Here is an 18,780-nt window from a genome sequence, read left to right as displayed (position 1 = left end):
CTCGCTCTGTCGCCCAGGCTAGAGTGCAGTGGTGCAATCTCAGCTCACTGCAAGCTCCGCCTCCCGGGTTCACGCCGTTCTCCTGCCTCAGCCTCCCGAGTAGCTGGGACTACAGGAGTCCGCCAACATGCCCAGCTAATTTTTTTTTTGTATTTTTAGTAGAGACGGGGTTTCACCGTGTTAGCCAGGGTGGTCTCGATCTCCTGACCTCATGATCTGCCCGCCGCGACCTCTCAAAGTGCTGGGATTACAGGCGTGAGCCACCGCGCCGGGCTTCTTTTTCTTACTGTGTGTTCTCTTATAACGTCAGTTAAATTTTCTTCCCTTTTAGTAGCCTGTAGTTATCGGTCTCATTTATTATTGGCCCAACACTTGGATTTTACTCATTTTCACTTAATTGTTAAATTTAGAAGGTCTTAGGTTTTATTTGAATTTCTACTAGCCAAGTTTGCCCACTTCTGGCAAGGGTCCTTTGTTGACTGTATTTGATCCAGCATCTAGTCCCTATGATTGCACTGTCTCAAGCAGATTTGTTTGAATCAGTTTTGCAAAGAAAATACCAAGAAGCCTTGTAGAAATTGCTTTATTATTAATATTCAGTTGTAGAATGCCTGCCGAGGCGTCATCACACAGGAGCCTTGTGTTCTCAAAAGTCCCACTAGTTTTTGCTGCTGTCATCTCATTTGTTAGCAGGCATCAAAGTCGCTTAAAAGCGGGTCACAAAAGGCTACTTGGCAACGTTCCACAGAGGTGTAGATTAAAGATATTTTAGGGTCAGGATGTAACTTTAACAGAAAACCTTCAGTGTTCACATATCAGGAAATCACATGGTTTTCTGGTGTGATTTTTACCTATTTTCATAAAAAGCCTTACACTCAGCTGTGTTGGTCTTTGCAACCTTCCTTAATTGTATGATTTTAAGATTCATTGTTGTTTTTAGTTGTGTAACACCAATCTTGTTGGACCTATGGAATTCATAATATTGAAGTAATGCAGTCCCGGATTTGAATTTATCTGTTTATAACTGTTAGGAAATACTTAGAGTGGGCCAAGTGTAATGGCTCACACCTGTAATCTCAGCACTTTGGGAGGCTGAGGCAGGTGGATCGCTTGAGCCCGGGAGTTTGAGACCAGCCTGGGAAACATGAGGAGACCCAGTGTCTACAAAATACAAAAAAGCCTGGCATGGTGTCTACATGCCTGCAGTCCCATCTACTCAGAAGGCTGAGGTGGGGGAATCACTTCAGCCCACGAGGTCCAGAGTGAGGTGAACCAAGATGGTGCCACTGCACTCCAGCCTGGGCAACAGAGTGAGAATGAGACCCTATCTCAAAAAAAAAAAAAAAAAAAAAAAGGAAGAAAGAAAGAAAAGAAATACTTCAAGGGGGAGGAAAAATATTGTGTCCTTTTCTGTATGGTTGTACTGATTCTAATGTCTTTTAAAAATGTTTTCTTTTTTACTTTGTCTCTCTTTTTCTCTTTACTAGTTTTTTTATGTTTTGTTTTGTTTTGTTTTTTTTGGACACAAGGTCTCATTCTGTTTCCCAGGCTGGAGTAAGGTGGCATGAGCAGCTGGGACCTAGATACTATTGATTTGCTTGCTTGTTTGTTTGTTTATGTAGATACAGGGTCTCTCTATGTTTCCCAGGCTGGTCTCCAACTCCTGGCCTCAAGGGATCCTCCTGCCTCAGCCTCCAAAAGTGCTGGGATAACAGGTGTGAGCCACTGCACCTGGCCTAGACATTTATTATTGTCTTTTTCTTTTTTAAAAATTTATTTTATTATTTTATTATTATTATTTTGTTTTTGAGACAGAGTCTCATTCTGTCACCAGGCTGGGGTGCAGTGGCATGATCTCAGCTCACTGCAACCTCTGCCTCCTGGGTTCAAGCAGTTCTCCTGCCTCAGCCTCTCGAGTAGCTGGGATTATAGGCATGCGCCACCACACCCAGCTATTTTTTTTATATTTTTGGTAGAGACGGGGCTTCACCATGTTAGTCAGGCTGGTCTCGAACTTGTGACCTCAAGTGATCTGCCCTCAGACTCCCAAAGTGCTGGGATTACAGATGCAAGCTGCCATGACTGGCCCCTTATTATTTTATTATTTATTTATTTATTTTGAGATATTCTCATTTTATCACCGAGGTTTAAACTTTAGGTTGTGAAATATTCATGCAAGTCTGTCTTTAAGACATTTGTACAGTTAAGAATTATTAGAAAAAGAACACTTGGATGGGCGTATTGGCTCATGCCTGTAATCCCAACACTTTGGGAGGCCGAGGCAGTGGATCACCTTAGGTAAGAAGTTCGAGACCAGCCTGGCCAACATTGTGAAACCCTGTCTGTATTAAAAATACAAGAATTAGGCCGGGCGCAGTGGCTCACGCCTATAATCCCAGCACTTTGGGAGGCTGAGGTGGGCGGATCACCTGAGGTCAGGAGTTCAAGACCAGCCTGGCCAACATGGTGAAACCCTGTCTCTACTAATAAAATACAAAAATTAGCCAGGTGTGGTGGTCCATGCCTGTAATCCTAGCTACTCAGGAGGCTGAGACAGGAGAATCACTTGAATCCGGGAGGCAGAGGTTGCAGTGAGCCAAGATCATGCCACTGTACTCCAGCCTGGGTGACAGCAAGGTTCTGTCTCAAAAAATAAATAAATAAATAAATAAAATAAAAATACAAAAATTAGGCGGATGTGGTGCTGGACGCCTGTAATCCCAGCTACTTGGGAGGCTGAGTTAGGAGAATCGTTTGAACCCGTGAGGCAGAGGCTGCAGTGAACCAAGATCGTGCTACTGCACTCCGGTCTGGGTGACAGAGCGAGACTCTGTCTCAAAAAAAGGTAAAAAGAAAACTCAATCACCATGCAGTTAAGAAATGAAGTGGCTGGGCGCGGTGGCTCACACGTGTAATCCTAGCACTCTGGGAGGCCGAGACGGGCGGATCACCCGAGGTCAGGAGTTCAAGACCAGCCTGGCCATCATGGTGAAACCCTGTCTCTACTAAAAAAGAAAATACAAAAATTAGCCAGGCATGATGGCGGGTGCCTGTAATCCCAGCTACTTGGAAGGCTGAGACGGGACAATCTCTTGAACCTGAGAGTCGGAGGTTGCAGTGAGCCGAGATCACACCACTGCACTCCAGCCGGGGCGGTTAAGCGAGACTCTGTCTAAAAAAAAAGAAAGAAAGAAAGCACTGCCAGCCAGGTGTGGTGGCATGTGCCTGTATTCCCAGCTACTCTGGAGCCTGAGGTGGGAGGATTGCTGGAGTGCAGTGGCTTGATCTCGGCTCACTGCTACCTCTGCCTCCTGGGTTCAAGCAATTCTCCTGCCTTAGCCTCCCGAGTAGCTGGGACTGCAGGCATGCGCCATCATCCTGGCTCATTTTTGTATTTTTAGTAGAGACAGGGTGTCACCATGTTGGGCAAGCTGGTCTTGATAGGATAATCATTCTCTTACTCTTTTTTTCTTCTTTTTCTTTTTTCTTTTTTCTTTTTTTTTTTTTTGAGACAGAGTCTCACTCTGTCACTCAGGCTGGAGTGCAGTGGTTCGATCTCGGCTCACGGCAGCCTCCACCTCACAGGTTCAAGCAATTCTTATGCCTCAGCCTCCCGAGTAGCTGGGATTATAGGCGCCTGCCACCAAGCCCAGCCAATTTTTGTATTTTTAGTAGAGACAGAGTTTCACCATGTTGGCCAGGCTGGTCTCCAACTCCTGGCCTCTGGTGATCTGCCATCCTTGGCCTCCCAAAGTGCTGGGATTACAGGTGTGAGCCACCGTGCCTGGTCTCCCTTAGTCTTCTATATAACATTTTACGATTTCTGCATGGATGCTTGACAATGTAGTTCTTAAGTATTATGATTTCTTTGAGCTAAATTCCCAGAGGAAAGAGGAAAGATTCCTAGGCATGGGCATGTAGTTAAAACAAAATATTTTTTGCATAAAATTTGTATTGGATTTATCTGATTACAAAATTAATCAGGTTTATTATAAAATTATTTAGGGTCATTATATAAATTAATTAAACACCATCAAAATATATGATGTACAAAGTAAAAGTTCCTGGTAATTACCCCACTACCAAATAACATACATTTGGTTATGTTCTTATGAGTATACAAACTTTTTTCTTTGGAGACGGAGTCTCGCTCTGTCGCCTAGGCTGGAGTGCAGTGGCGCGCGATCTCGGCTCACTGCAATTTCCACCTCCCGGGTTCACGCCATTCTCTTGCCTCAGCCTCCTGAGTGGCTGGGACTACAGGCGTCCGCCACCATGCCTGGCTAATTTTTTTTTTGTATTTTTAGTAGAGACGGGGTTTCACCGTGTTAGCCAGGATGATCTCTATCTCCTGACCTCGTGATCCGTCCGACTCGGCCTCCCAAAGTGCTGAGATTACAGGCGTGAGCCACCGTGCCCGGCCCCCAAACATTTATTATTATTTATTATTATTTATTTTTATTACTATTTATTACTATTATTTTTTGGGGGGATAGAGTCTTACTCTGTTGCTCAGGCTGGAGTGCAGTGGCGTGATCTCGGCTCACTTGGCTGGGATTATAGGCGCCCACCAACAGGCCCAGCTAATTTTTTGTATTTTTAGTAGAGATGGGTTTCGCCATGTTGGCCAGGCTGGTCTCCAACTCCTGATCTTAGGTGATCCGCCCGCCTTGGCCTCCCAAAGTGTTGGGGTTACAGGCATGAGCCACTGCCCCCGGCCAAAATGACAGTTTTTTAACAAAACAAATTGAGAGAAGAATGCAATAAAGGCCACTATATCTGTTATCTCAAGAAAACAAGTCTTTTTCTCTGAGTGAATGACTGGAAGCTGTCGTCGTTAAGTTTAAATCTCTTAATAATAAGAGTTTTCTACATGATTATGCCAGTATTACAATTCCTTTACATTATCGAAGTTCATCCTTAGATTTCTCCAGTTGTTTCCCAAATAAAACAATTTTGAGCCTGGGGGACAAGCACCAAGATCTGTCCTTGAAGTCCAGGAAGGGATAGCATTGCAATCAAATCAGTAAGTACAATCAGTGGATTTCATAGAGAGCTGTGCAAAGATAGTAAAGGGAGGGGTGCTTAGTTTTATCTAACTGAAGCTGGTTAAGAAATGTGTAGTTTACTGTCACCTTTGTCCAGTTCTTAGAGATGAATGGGTGATTTTGGGGCTGTTGGATGGGGGAAGGATCGAATAACAAGGGAATTCTAGGACTTGAAGCAAGGCTGCTTGAAATAGCATTTGGCAAGGCTCCAGACCTAAGGTGTGGTGGCGGGTGACTGTAACCCCAGCTACTTGGGAGGCTGAGGCAGGAGAATCGCTTGAACTTGAGAGACAGAGGTTGCAGTGAGCCGAGATTGTGCCGCTGCACTCCAGCCTGGGAGACAGAGAAAGATCTTGTCTCAAAAAAAAAAAAAAAAAAAAAGAATTAAATAGAACTTTAGCATCAAATTGAGATGTATTAATTGTAACTTTTACTTTAAAATATATCTATGAAATATAATCAGATATTTAGCTTGTAAGTATTTTTGAAATGTTGAGACATTTTTGATATTGCCTTAAATAAAAGTATATTATTATTTTTAATATTTTTTTTTGTTTTTGAGACAAAGTCTCGCTCTGTCACCAGCTTGGAGTACAGTGGCATGATCTCGGCTCACTGCAACTTCTGCCTCCCGGGTTCAAGTGATTCTCCTGCCTCGGCGTCCCCTCCCAGTAGTTGGGACTACAGGTGCCTGCCACCATGCCCGGCCAATTTTTTGTATTTTAGTAGAGACAGGGTTTCACCATGTTGGCCAGGATGGTCTCGATCTCCTGATCTTGTGATCCACCCAGTTTGACCTCCCAAAGTGCTGGGATTACAGGCGTGAGCCACTGCACCCAGCCAAAAGTATATTATTAATATTAATTTCATCTGGTTCTGTTGGACAGTGCTTACCTAAAACAATATGAACAATTGGAAGTGCTACATACTTAAAGTCACCCTCAATTCTGAGACTAATCCTGTAAGGGTGTGAGCTGATAGAAGATTAGGTTCTGAAAATATTTGTCAGAACAACTACTAGAGTGTAATCTCCATAAATCTGGTATCTTTTTTTATTTTCTTAACCATTTCTAGAGCATGTTTTAGGTACTCTATATTTGTTGAGTGAAGACAATGAGGCAGAAGGAGTATGAGTAGAGGACACAGGTTGGATGGAAGAGGTGCTAAGTAGATCGACTTTGCTGAACTTGGTGGCTGAATTTGGGTCTTGAACACAGGGGTATTTTGAGAGGAGCCTTGGGTTATTATTAAGTGGGTACTGGGATTAAAGCAGGTATGGGGAAGAGGTTACTCATAACTTTTAGACATGGTTGAGTTTTGTTGTTGTTGTTGTTTTGACACGGAGTGTCGCTCTGTTGCCCAGGCTGGAGGGCAGTGGTGCTATTTTGGCTCACTGCAACCTCTGCCTCCCATGTTCAAGATATTCTCCTGCCTCAGCCTCCTGCTGAGTAGCTGGGATTTTAGGCACCTGCCACCACGCCCAGCTCATTTTTGTATTATTAGTAGAGATGGGGTTTCACCATGTTGGCCAGGTTGGTCTCAAACTGCTGACGTCAGGTGATCTCTTTGCCTCAGCCTCCCAAAGTGCTGGGATTACAGGCATCAGCCACTGTGCCTGGCCTAGACGTGGTTGACTTTTGTCTGGTGAAGATATCCAGTTGGTGGTTGACTGAGTTTGGAATTCGGGAGAAAGATCTTGTCTTGATAGGGGAGTTATCAGCAAATGAGTGTAGGTTGATGCCAAGTATGTGGACAAGTGGAGAGATTGGACAGAGGGCTTAGGGGAACACCATCATTTATAGGTGGACGTGGGAACCAGCAAAGGTAAGTGAAATAAAGAGTGGAGAATTGAAGCGACGATCCTAAAGAAGTGAGTAATACTATCAAAATATATTCTAGTCAGGTGCGGGGGCACTCAGCCTTTTATCCCAATACTTTGGGAGGCTGAGGCAGGAGGATCCTTGGAGCCCAGGAGTTTGAGACCAGCGTGGGCAACATAATGAGACCTTGTCTCTACAAAAAATTTAAAAATTAGCCAGGCATGATGGTGCGTGCCTGTATTCCCAGCTACTTGGGAGGCTGAGGCAGGAGGAGGCTCGAACCCAGGAATTCAATGGTGCAGTGAGTTGTGATTCTGCCACTGAATTCCAGCCTAGGCAATAGTGCCAAACTTTGTCACAAAAAACAAAACAAAAAAAAGAAATATATTTAAAAAAAAGATGATTCTGGCATTCCATTGAATTTGGCAGTGGCGACTACGTTGGTGAATAGTTTCAACATAGTGGTGGGAACAAAAACCTAATTGTAGTAGATCGAAGAGTGCATGTTAGACAGACAGTAATTGCAGACAATTATTTGGAGGGCTTTGGTTGTAAAATGGTGCAGTGTGGTAGGGTATTAGCTAACTATCCCCAGAAGATTTTGTTTTCTTAATTTCTTTTTTTTTTTTGTATTTTTAGTAGAGCTGGGTTTCGCCATGTTAGTCAGGATGATCTCCATCTCCTTATCCGCCCACTTCAGCCTCCCAAAAGTGCTGGGATTACAGGCGTGAGCCTCCACCCAGGTTTTGTTTTCTTAAGATAGGAAAGACTTGCTTGTTATTGCCTGTGGGGAAAGAGCCAGCAGGGGACGATTTACAGATCTCCAAACTTTGGCTCCAGAAAGCTGATTTTTCTCTTAGGAATGTGTAAACACTTCTGTGCATATTACCATCAGCTAAGTGCTGATGGTGAATAAATACTCAGTATTCTTGCAGCTTATGTTCTTACAAAGCTGAGACATAAATAGACATTACTTTTTTCTTTAAGGGGTAACATTTGAGGAACTGACTAGAGACTCAAGACCACAGGGGCAATAGTGAAAGAACTAAAAGCCTAAACCTTGATTGGTGCCTTGTCGGATCATGAATTAACTAGTTATCTGATGGCCTTCTGCCTGGAGTTAGGCAAGGTCCCTGAAAGTTATCTTTGATCATGAGGGAGCATTCCACGAAAGATGACTTGATACTGGCTAAACCCTGGTAGAAAACAGGATCTGGCCCAGCGTGGTGGCTCATGCCTGTAATCCCAGCACTTTGGGAGGCCGAGACAGGGGCGGATCACGAAGTCAGGAGATCCAGACCATCCTGGCTAACACGGTGAAACCCAGTCTCTACTAAAAATACAAAAAATTAGCCGGGTGTGTTGGCGGGCACCTGCAGTCCCAGCTACTCGGCAGGCTGAGGCAGGAGAATGGTGGAGCTTGCAGTGAGCCGAGATCCCGCCACTGCACTCCAGCCTGGGCAATAGAGCCAGATTCCCTTTCAAAAACAAAGAAAAAAAATTGTCTTAAGAAAACCAGATTTGTCATAGGAAGAATCTCCTGAACTTTTAAGGAGCATTTAAATGGTATTTGAATTTTTTAAAAAAGGACAGATCACCTGAGGTCAGGAGTTCGAGAGCAGCTTGTCTAACGTGGTGAAACCCCATCTCTACTAAAAATACAAAAATTAGCTGGGCGTGGTGTCGGGCGCCTGTAATCCCAGCTACTAGTGAGGCTGAGGCAGGACAATCACTTGAACCCAGGAGGTGGAGGTTGCAGTGAGCCAAGATTGCACCACAGCATTCCCCCCTGTGTGAAGAGTGAGACTTCGTCCAAAAACAAAAAAACAAAGGGTTGTTGAAGTCTGCCTTCTATATTGAGCCTTTACAGTATGAGTGAACATAAACCTTATTTGTAAAACTAGTGTGATTCAACCTTGTCTGATTAATCTACAATTGTATGATCTTTTAAAAATTAATATGGAAATTTATAATGGGTTTTTTTTTTATTGTCTTGCTTTGTTTTTTGAGAGACGGTCTTCCTCTGTCACCCAGGCTGGAGTACAGTGGTGTGACCATGGTTCACTGCAACCTCTGCCTCCCAGACTCCAGTGATCCCTTCCACTTTAGCCTCCTTAGTAGCTGGGACCCCAGGCATGCACCACCATGCCTGGCTAATTTTTGTATTAGGTTGGTGCAAAAGTAATGGCGGTTTTTGCCATTACTTGTAATATTTTTTGTAGAGATAGGGTTTCACCATATTGAAGGTGAAACCCCACGCTGGTCCTGACCTCAAGTGATCCGCTCACCTTGGCCTTCCAAAGTGCTGGGATTGCAGGCATGAGCCACGGTGCCCAGCCTTGGGGTATTTTTTAATGCTAATAAGTTTTCACTGGATCTTAGTCTCCCAGTTATATGAAAGTATAAAATATGATGAAAAAGGTAAAAATATAGAACATATCAGGATTATAGAGAAATGAGGAGGGTTTGTAGTCCAAGGAATATTTGGCGGGAAAATGGACCATGACCTTTGACCACATCCTGAAGGAATGGATTATTTTTGTGAGAAACAGTCTCACTCTCAGCTCACTGCAGCTTTGACCAGCTGTGCTCAAGCGATTCTCTTGCCTCAGCCTCTTGAGCAGCTAGGACTTCAGGCACGCACCACCACACCTGGCTGATTTTTAAATTTTTTGTAGATATGGGGTTTCACCATGTTGCCTAGGCTGTTCTTGATCTCTTGGACTCAAGCAATCCTCTTGTCTAGGCCTCCCAAAGTGCTGGCTGGCATTACAGGCATAAGCCACCGTAAGTAGCTAAGGATTGGATTCTAAATTGAGTTCTAAATTTACCCATTTTCCCTAGCAGCTTGCTCTGAACTCAATGTGTACTGTAAATATTGATTTTGGACATAAGATGGTAATATTTTGAATAGCAATGCTATACTCCTACAACTCACAGTTAACATCTTTTCACACACAAATGAATATAACAGGCCAGTAGATTTGGAAATTTGATAATCCGTACAATCTAAGAAAGTAAACTACCAAAAGAAGTAACTTTAATTCATTGTAACTTTAATTCAGTGCATCTTAGTTAGCATTAGTATCCAGTGGAATTCATTGTGAATGTTAACACTTATTATTTGCTACTGAATTGTTAATTTTAAAACAGTGCCTGGCGGTTAGACACTAGGACCTTGTTGTTAGACCTCTGGTTTGAGGCCTGGCTCTTGATACTCATCTGAATAAAAAATGTTCAGTGAGTGGAAATACTAATATTACTTAGTGGGAGATGCAAATGAGAGAATTCCTATGAAGTGCTGTTCATAATGATACCTGGCAAATAGTAAATTCTCAGTACATAATAATAGGTATTCATAAATGTTCTTTTTTGTTTGTTTGTTTGTTTTGAGATGGAGTCTCACTCTGTCGCCCAGGCTGAAGTGCAGTGCTGTGATAGCTCACTGCATCCTCCGCCTCCCAGGTTCAAGCAATTCTCCTGCCTCAGCCTCCTGTGTAGCTGGGATTACAGGTGTGTGCCACCATGCCTGGCTAATTTTTGTAATTTTAGTAGAGACTTGGTTGTATATTTTTTATATTTTAGTAGAGACTGGGTTTCACCATGTTGGCCAGGCTGGTCTCGAACACCTGACCTCGTGATCCGCCCACCTCAGCCTCCCAAAGTGCTGGGATTACAGGCATGAGCCACCGTGCCTGGCCCAATATATATATATATTTTTTTTTTCCAATATTCTTTTATTAATTGTGAGTTTGAGACTGGAATTACTAGGTTTTTCTCAAATGTTGGAGGACAAGTAGAAAAGGAAGAACTATCTAATAGGCATTTTTCCTTTAAATAAGTCAGTTCATTTCAACATATACTAAAGTCCAGCAATTTGGCTGGGTCTGGTGTCTCACACCTGTAATCCCAGCACTTTGAGAAGCTAAAGTGAGAGGACTGCTTGAGCCCAGGAATTTGAGATCAGCCTGGGCAACATAGCAAGACCCTGTCTCTTAACAGCAACAACAACAACCCACAGTTTATAGGAATACATTGATTCACTTAATCCTCACAATGAACCTCTTTAATACATGTTATTACTTGCTCTGCTCCAAAGTTTGTTGTTTGATTCCTGCCAAACCCATGTTCTTAAAAATATATAAAATAGCTAAGATACTGAAAAGAATAATACACTAATCACCAGAGTTGGTTATTAACCTTAAGCATGGGTGGGGGATTGTTCATGGAAAGTGTAAAGAATGAGAAGGTAGTAGGTTTTGCTTTAGAGTCCTCTAGGGCCTGGGCAAGGTGGCATATGCCTGTAATCCCAGCCTTTTGGGAGGCTGAGGCAGGCGGATCACGTGAGCTCAGAAGTTTACAGACCAGCCTGGGCAACAAACCGAGACTCAGTCTCTACCAAAAACAAAATAACAAAGAAGTGAAAATAAAGTAGAGTCCTCTAGGAGTAGGCTCATCAAGGGGCCAAGAGGTGTGAGAGTGAAGCTTCAAGGAAGATCTACATTTTAGAGAGTTTTAAGCGAAAATTCTCCTTGGAGGTCTACAAACCAGACCATTAAGGGGTCATGGCAAGTTAAGTCTGTGGTATTTAAGAAATGATTGAATCTGACTGATAATTCCATTATAATTTGGCAGAAGTTTAAGATATTTGAATAAGGAGGGAAATTGGTAGAATGACAGTTTGAGGCAGATTGGGTGGTCTTAGAAGGTTTTTCCTCCTTTGGGAATAAATTGTACTGGCTCATAGCCCCAAAGAAAAAGGAAGATGGCCAGGAATACTTGTGAACAGAGAGCATTAACTCTGAGGTCAGTCATGATTTTCTACACATTTGGAGCCAATCTTCAATTTGCACATTAAAAAAAAATTAAATAGAGGTTTTTGATCCCTCCCTCGATTAACAACCTGCTCAACTTCCCCTCTGCCCTTCACCCCAGCCCTGATTTGAAAGAATTTCTTTTGAGTTCTGAGAAGCCCTGGACAGATGAGGGTGGAGTTCTCGTTGGGGGTAGGAATGAGAAAATTAGAATATCAAAGTAATCCCAGCACTTTGGGAGGCCAAGGCAGGAGGATATCTTTAGCCCAGGAATTTGACACTACTAGCCTGGGCAACATAGTGAGACCTTGTCTCTACAAAAGCAAAAGTAGCTGAGCTTCAGGGGATCCCTTGAGCCTGAGAGATCGAGATTGTAGTGAGCTGTGAACCTCTTACTGCACTACAGCCTCGGTGATAAAGTGAAAAGGAAAGAAGCCTGGCTCTAGTGAAGAGATTTTGGAAACTTCTGAAGCCTCTGCTGTGGCTCCCATCCAGCCTAGATGTGGAGGAGCCATGAGGCCCTACATCACCAAGGTAAGGAGAGTGGAGTCTAGGGTCACACGGTTTCTCAGATCCACTTTTGGGGCAGCACTTTCTTTGACCCTGACTTTCTATGGACTTCGAATCTCTCAGCTGATGGCTGTAGTCAGAGTAGGGAAACAGATCAGAGGCAAAGCTCCAAGAATATTAGGCATTTGACACTTGGTTTAGTAACTGACTTTTGTTTTCTATTATTTTACTCTTTTGTGTGTGTGTGTGTGTGTGTGTGTGTGTGTGTGTGTGTGAGAGACAGAGTCTTGCTCTGTCGCCCAGGCTGGAGCACAGTGGTGCAATCTCGGCTCACTGCAACCTCCGCCTCCCGGGTTCAAGTGATTCTCCTGCCTCAGCCTCCCAAGTAGCTGGGATTACAGGCACGTGCCACCATGTCCCGCTAATTTTTGTGTTTTTAGTAGAGATGGGGTTTCACTGTGTTGGTCAGGCTGGTCTCGAACTCCTGACCTCTGGTGATTCGGCCTCCCAAAGTTCTGGGATTATAGGCATGATTCACTGCTCCTGGCCAGCTTTCTTTTTATCCCTAAAAAAAGAAAAATAAATTGATGGCTGAAATTCTGAACTAGTCAAATTAGTTCATTTCACTTCTTTGGGAAAATAAGGTTGTTGGAAAAACTTGGGAAAAACTGTTGTACAGGTCTTCTTTGAAGAGATTTTTGTTGCTTTTGCCTTAAATGTTCATTTTAGATTTCTCCTCAGGTGAATCTTTGGTGGGTAGCCAGTTGTTCTCTATTCTTTTTTTTTTTTTTTTTTAAAGACAGAGCCTCATTCTGTCGCCCTCAGGCTGGAGTGCTGTGGTGCCATCTTGGCTTACTGCAACCTCTGCCTTCCAGGTTCAAGAGATCTCGTGGCCGGGCACAGTGGCTCACACCCTGTAATCCCAGCATTTTGGGAGGCCAACATGGCAAACCCCATCTCTAGTAAAAATACAAAAATTAGCCCAGTGTGGCAGGGCACACCTGTAATTCCAGCTACTCAGGAGGCTGAGGCAGGAGAATCACTTGAACCCGGGAGATGGTTGCAGTGAGCCAAGATGGCGCCACTACACTCCAGCGTGGGTGACAGAGTGAGACTCCGTCTCCAAAAAAAAAAAAAAAGATTCCAGTACCTCAGCCTCCAAAGTAGCTGGGATTACAGGCACGTGCCACCTCGCCTGGGTAATTTTTGTAGTTTTCGTAGAGCCAGGGTTTTGCCCTGTTGGCCAGGCTGGTCTTGAACTCCTTACCTCAAGTGACCCACTCACTGCGGCTTCCAAACTGTTAGGATTACAGGCGTGAGCCACCATGCCCAGCCAATCTTTTCTTTTTATTTAAATTTTGTTTAATTAAATGGCCAGTGGTACTGGGCACTGTATGGTGGTTGGTTGCAGAACAGGGCCTGACCTCTATACTTCTTAGTAGTGTCAGTGGGAGGAAGTGAATACAGTATCTTAAAGTCAACATTATGAAGGCACCAGTGGTTGTCTCTGAGTTTTTTCCACAAACACTCAGTTTTCAGGCTGACAGCATAGGTCCTGACAGTGTCATTTCTGATTAGACAAATACTTTGTGGTCTGCCCATTGTTGTGTTTCACATAATACTTTGTTAATAATTTGGTCTTTCCTCAACAATTTCATACATTTACTTTATGCATTCTCAAGAGAAATGAAAATTGGATGTTGGTGAGTGGAGGACAATCTGAGACATTACAATTGGGTCACAGTACCCAAATGGTATGCCTGTGGTATTAAAATTCCATGGGGAGGGTTATTAGGGAAAAAAATGTCTAAAAAAGCCTGGAGGGAATGGTTATTGGTGAAGATGAAAAACAGTTGACAAACCCTGAGCTACCTCTAGTAAAGGTCTTACTTGACCATGTCAATGAACAGACTTTGAAAGGCTTTATTTTTCTATATGATTTGAGTAGCTGTTTCTTTATTGGTTGTTGTTGTTTTTGGAGTAGCTGTTTCTTGATACAGGAAATACTGCATGTATGGAGTTTGTGTGTGTGTGTGTGTGTGTGTGTGTGGCGGAGGGGCTATAGTCAGATTCTGTTCAAATGACTCAGTCATTTCAGAATAAAACACCACATTGCTCCTTTAGACTGCGTATAAGATTATCAAGACAATGGGAATCTGGAAAAATGAGAAAATGGAGAGGGCATAGGAACTACTAGACCCAGACTTGATCTAAGGAGTTCAACATTATTCTTGCTTCAGAGTGGGTAGGATGGTCCCAGAGTAAGTTCTCGTCTTAGGATAATTTTTAAAAGTGATATGAAATATAACTAATAAGAAAGTTCAAGGGTTCTTAATTAAGCTCATTAATTAATGTGAATGTCTTATGAAGATTTTCTTTTCTTTCTTTTTTTTTCTTTTAAGACAGAGTTTCACTCTGTTGCTCAGGCTAGAGTGTAGTGAGGTCAGGAGTGCGAGACCAGCCTGGCCAACAGGGCAAAACCCAGTCCCTACTAAAAATACAAAATTTAGTTGGGTGTGGTCCTGCGAGCCTGTAATCCCAGCTACTCAGGTGGCTGAGGCGGGAGAATCACTTGAACCTGGGAGGTGGAGGTTGCAGTGAGCTGTCTCGCCACTGCACTCCAGCTCGGGTAACAGAGCAAGACTCCGTCTCAAAGATTACGATTACTATTATTATTATTATTATTATTATTATTATTATTATTATTATAGACAGGGTCTCTGTCGCCCAGGCTGCAGTGCAGTGGTTCGCACTCGGCTCACTGGAACCTGCGCCTCCCAGGTTCACGTGATCCTCCTGCTTCAGCCTCCCAAGTAGATGGGACTATAGGCGTGCACGCCCACGCTTGGCTAATTTTTAGTAGAGACCGAGTTTCACTGTGTCACCTAGGCTGGTTTCAAACTTCAAGCATGCTGGAGTCAAGTCTGCCTGCCACTGCCTTCCAAAGTGCTGGGAATCCAGGCGAGAGCCACCGTGCCCCGCCCTTTCTGTACATAAATCTTAGAAGGACCTCAAGATCTTTCCTATAGAGAAATACATACATTGAAGTTCTCAGTGTTCTTGGATATGCACATCTGTAAAATTAAAAGTATCAAGTCAAAAAATAAGACTCCTCTTTCTGCAATCCTATTAGTGTTAAACACTAGTAACTTTTTATTTTTTTAAGATGGAGGCTCGCCCTGTCGCCCAGGCTGGAGTGGAGTGGTGCTATCTTGGCTCACTGCAACCTCCTCCTCCCGAGTTCAAGCGATTCTCATGCTTTAGCAATCGGAGTAGCTGGGATTACAGGCATGTGCCACCTCGCCGGGTAATTTTTGTCTTTTTAGTAGAACCGGGGTTTCACCATGTTGGTCAGGCTGGTCTTGAACTCCTGACCTCAGGTGATCCACCTGCCTCGACCTCCCAAAGTGCTGGGATTACAGGCGGGAGCCAACATGCCCTGCCTGTCATTTATTTTATAGCTTTACCCTTTACTCTTGCTTTGGAAGACTTTCTCTACCTTAAATTTTTTTTTTTTTTTTTCTGAGAGGGAGTCTCACTCTGTCGCCCAGGCTGGAGTGCAGTGGCTCAATCTCGGCTCATTGCAACCTCTGCCTGCCAGGTTCAAGAGATTCTCCTGCCTCAGCCTCCCGAGTTGCTGGAATTATAGGCGCCTGCCACCGTGTCCAGCTAATTTTTTTATTTTTAGTAGAGACGGGGTTTCACCATCTTGGCCAGGCTGGTCTTGAACTCCTGACCTCGTGAGCCACTGTGCTTGGCCTAAATATTCTTTTTCTTTTTCTTTCTTTCTTTTTTTTCTTTTTTGAGATGGAGTCTTGTTCTGTTGCCCAGGCTGGAGTGCAGTGGCGCTATCTAGGCTCACTGCAGGCTCCGCCTCCCGGGTTCACGCCGTTCTCCTGCCTCAGCCTCCCAAGTAGCTGGGACTACAGGCGCCTGCCACCACACCCGGCTAATTTTTTTTGTATTTTAGTAGAGATGGGGTTTCACCGTGTTAGCCAGGATGGTCTCTACCTCCTGACCTCGTGATCTGCCCGCCTTGGCCTCCCAAAGTGCTGGGATTACAGGCGTGAGCCACCACCCAGCCTAAATATTCTTTTTCTTACATCTCTTGTGTATGTGTGTGACATGTAACATTATACAATATTTATATGATATTTATGTAATGATATTATGTAAGTAAAAATATGTATGTAATATTTATATGATATTTATATGATGGTCGCATTTTAGTGTCCATAAATAGTCTTATTGCAATACTACCACACTGATTAGTTTGCATATTATTTTTGAGGCTGCTTACTAGATACAACAGGAGTACTTGTGACAGGTTGTATGGCACATGAAGCCTAAAATATTTACTATCTGACCCTTTACAGAAAAGTTTGCCGAACTTTGGTGTAAACAATATGTCTTTTGGCAACATGATAATCTGTTTAATCTTAGACATTTTTATTCTTTTTTTTTTTTTTTTTTTTTTTTTGAGTTGGAGTTTAGCTCTTGTTGCCCAGGCTAGAGTGTAATGGCACGATCTCGGCTCACTGCAACCTCCACCTCCTGGGTTCAAGCAATTCTCCTGCCTGAGAGGCAGGGTGTCACTTTGTTGCTCAGGCTGGAGTGCAGTGATTCCACCACTGATCAGTTATAGTTTTGAATTTCTATGTTTGTGACCTAGGCCAGTTCACATCTCCTTAGGCAACCTAGTCTAGTGGTCTCCTGTTCCCAGGAGGTTACCATTTATTTATTTATTTATTTATTTTATTTTATTATTTTTTTTTTTTTGAGACAGACTCTCAGGCTGGAGTGCAGTGGCACGATCTTGACTCACTGCAGTCTCCGCCTCCCGGGTTCAAGCGATTCCCCTGCCTCAGCCTCTCGAGTACCTGGGACTACAGGCGTACGCCACCCTGCCTGGCTAATTTTTTTTTTTGTATTTTAGTAGAGACGGGGTTTCACCATATTGGTCAAGATGGTCTCAATCTCCTGACCTCGTGATCCGCTCGCATTTGCCTCCCAAAGTGCTGGGATTACAGGCATGAGCCACTGCACCTGGCCTATTTATTTATTTATTGAGATGATGTCTCATTCTTTTAACCTGGCTGGGGAACAGTGCCATAATAGTATCTCACTGCAGCCTTGAACTCCCAGTCTCAAGGGATCCTCTGGCTTCAGCCTCCCCAGTAAGTAGGACTGCAGGTTCATGCCACTGCATGTGGCTCTTTGTTTTTTCATTCATTCTTTTACTAAATTTACAGAAAAATTTTGTATATATTTATCATGTACAACATGAAGTTTTCAAATGTGTATACACTGTATAATTGGAGTTATCATTCTTTTTACAATTGATATCAATGGGAACACTCCACTGTCTCAATTCCTGTGGTATGTCTGATGAGCTGTTTCAAGGTTTTACAAAATTAGTCTGTAGTTCCAGCTTCTCTAGAGCTCAGGCAGGAGACTTGTTTCAGCCCAGCACTTCAAAATCAGGCTTGGCAACATAGAGAGACCCTGTCTCTACAAAAAATAGGAAAAATATAAATTAACCAGACGTGGTTAAAGGCGCCTGTAGACCCAGCTACTCAGAAGGGTGAGATGGAAGGATAACTTGAACCTGGGAGTTCGAGGCTACAGTGAGCCATTATCGTGCCACTGCACTCCAGCCTGGGGAACAGAGTGAGACCCTGTCTCAAAAAAAAGAAAATAAAGTAGATAAATAAGGATTAGAGGAGGGAATAGGGAGTGATTGCTCAAACAGCGCACAGCATTTCTCTTTGGGGTTTTGAAAATACTCTGGAAGTACAGAATGGCTATGGTTGTACAACAGTACAAATAAACTAAAAACCACTGAATTGTACATTTTTCTTCTTCTTTTTTTTTTTTGAGATGGAGTTTCACTCCTATTGCCCAAGGTGGAGTGTAGTGGCACAGTCTTGGCTCACTGCAACCTCTGCCTCCTGGGTTCAAGCGATTCTCCCGCCTCAGCCTCCTGAGTAGATGGGATTACAGGCACCCGCCACCACGTCCAGCTAATTTTTGTATTTTTAGTAGAGACGGGGTTTTGCCCTGTTGGCCAGGCTGGTCTTGAACTCTTGATCTCAGGTGATCTGCTTGTCTAGGCCTCCCAAAGTGCTGGGATTACAGGTATGAGCTACTGCGCCCAGCTGAATTGTACACTTTTCAACTGTAAAGGGATGGATTTCATGTCATGTAAATTCATCTCAATAAGAAAAATTAGGTTGGGTGCAGTAGCTCGTGTTTGTAATCCCAGCACTTTGGAAGGTCAAGGTGAGCAGACCACTTGAATCCAGGAGTTTTGAGACCAGCCTGGGCAACAAACGGGAGGCTGAGCTGGGAGGATCATCTAAGCCTGGGAGGTTGAAGCCACAGTGAACCGTGATTGTACCACTGCACTCCAGCCTGGGTGACAGAGTGAGACCCTGTCTCAAAAAAAAATGAAAGAAATAAAGAAATTGAAACTATAGCAGTTACTTTAAAGACCCAAACACTAAAAATAACCCAATGCCCATGTCCAGCAGAAAAAATAACATTGTTATGTATTTAATCAGTTAACTTACTATACAATGAGAATGG

The 18,780-nt window shown here is 43.4% G+C and overlaps 1 protein-coding gene across 8 annotated transcripts in view; it reads left to right on the top strand.

Moving 5' to 3' along the window:
- TET1 (tet methylcytosine dioxygenase 1) overlaps positions 1–18,780 on the top strand; it is a 139,121-nt gene that overhangs the window by 62,838 nt on the left and 57,503 nt on the right. The window contains exon 1 of one of the 8 annotated variants that reach the window (XM_054523356.2): positions 10,706–12,216. The exons of the other annotated variants lie outside the window; for them this stretch is intronic. Within the exon in view, the coding sequence (XP_054379331.1) occupies positions 12,196–12,216 (21 nt within the window). The 5' untranslated portion in view covers positions 10,706–12,195. Of the gene's footprint in view, positions 1–10,705; positions 12,217–18,780 lie in introns of those variants that run through there. 8 annotated transcript variants of the gene reach the window in all.

The sequence above is a fragment of the Pongo abelii genome, chromosome 8 (assembly GCF_028885655.2).
Source record: "Pongo abelii isolate AG06213 chromosome 8, NHGRI_mPonAbe1-v2.0_pri, whole genome shotgun sequence".
Classification (NCBI taxonomy): Eukaryota; Metazoa; Chordata; class Mammalia; order Primates; family Hominidae; genus Pongo; species Pongo abelii.
The sequence above is the reverse complement of the archived record's forward strand: the minus strand, read 5'-3'. Positions and strand labels throughout refer to the sequence as shown.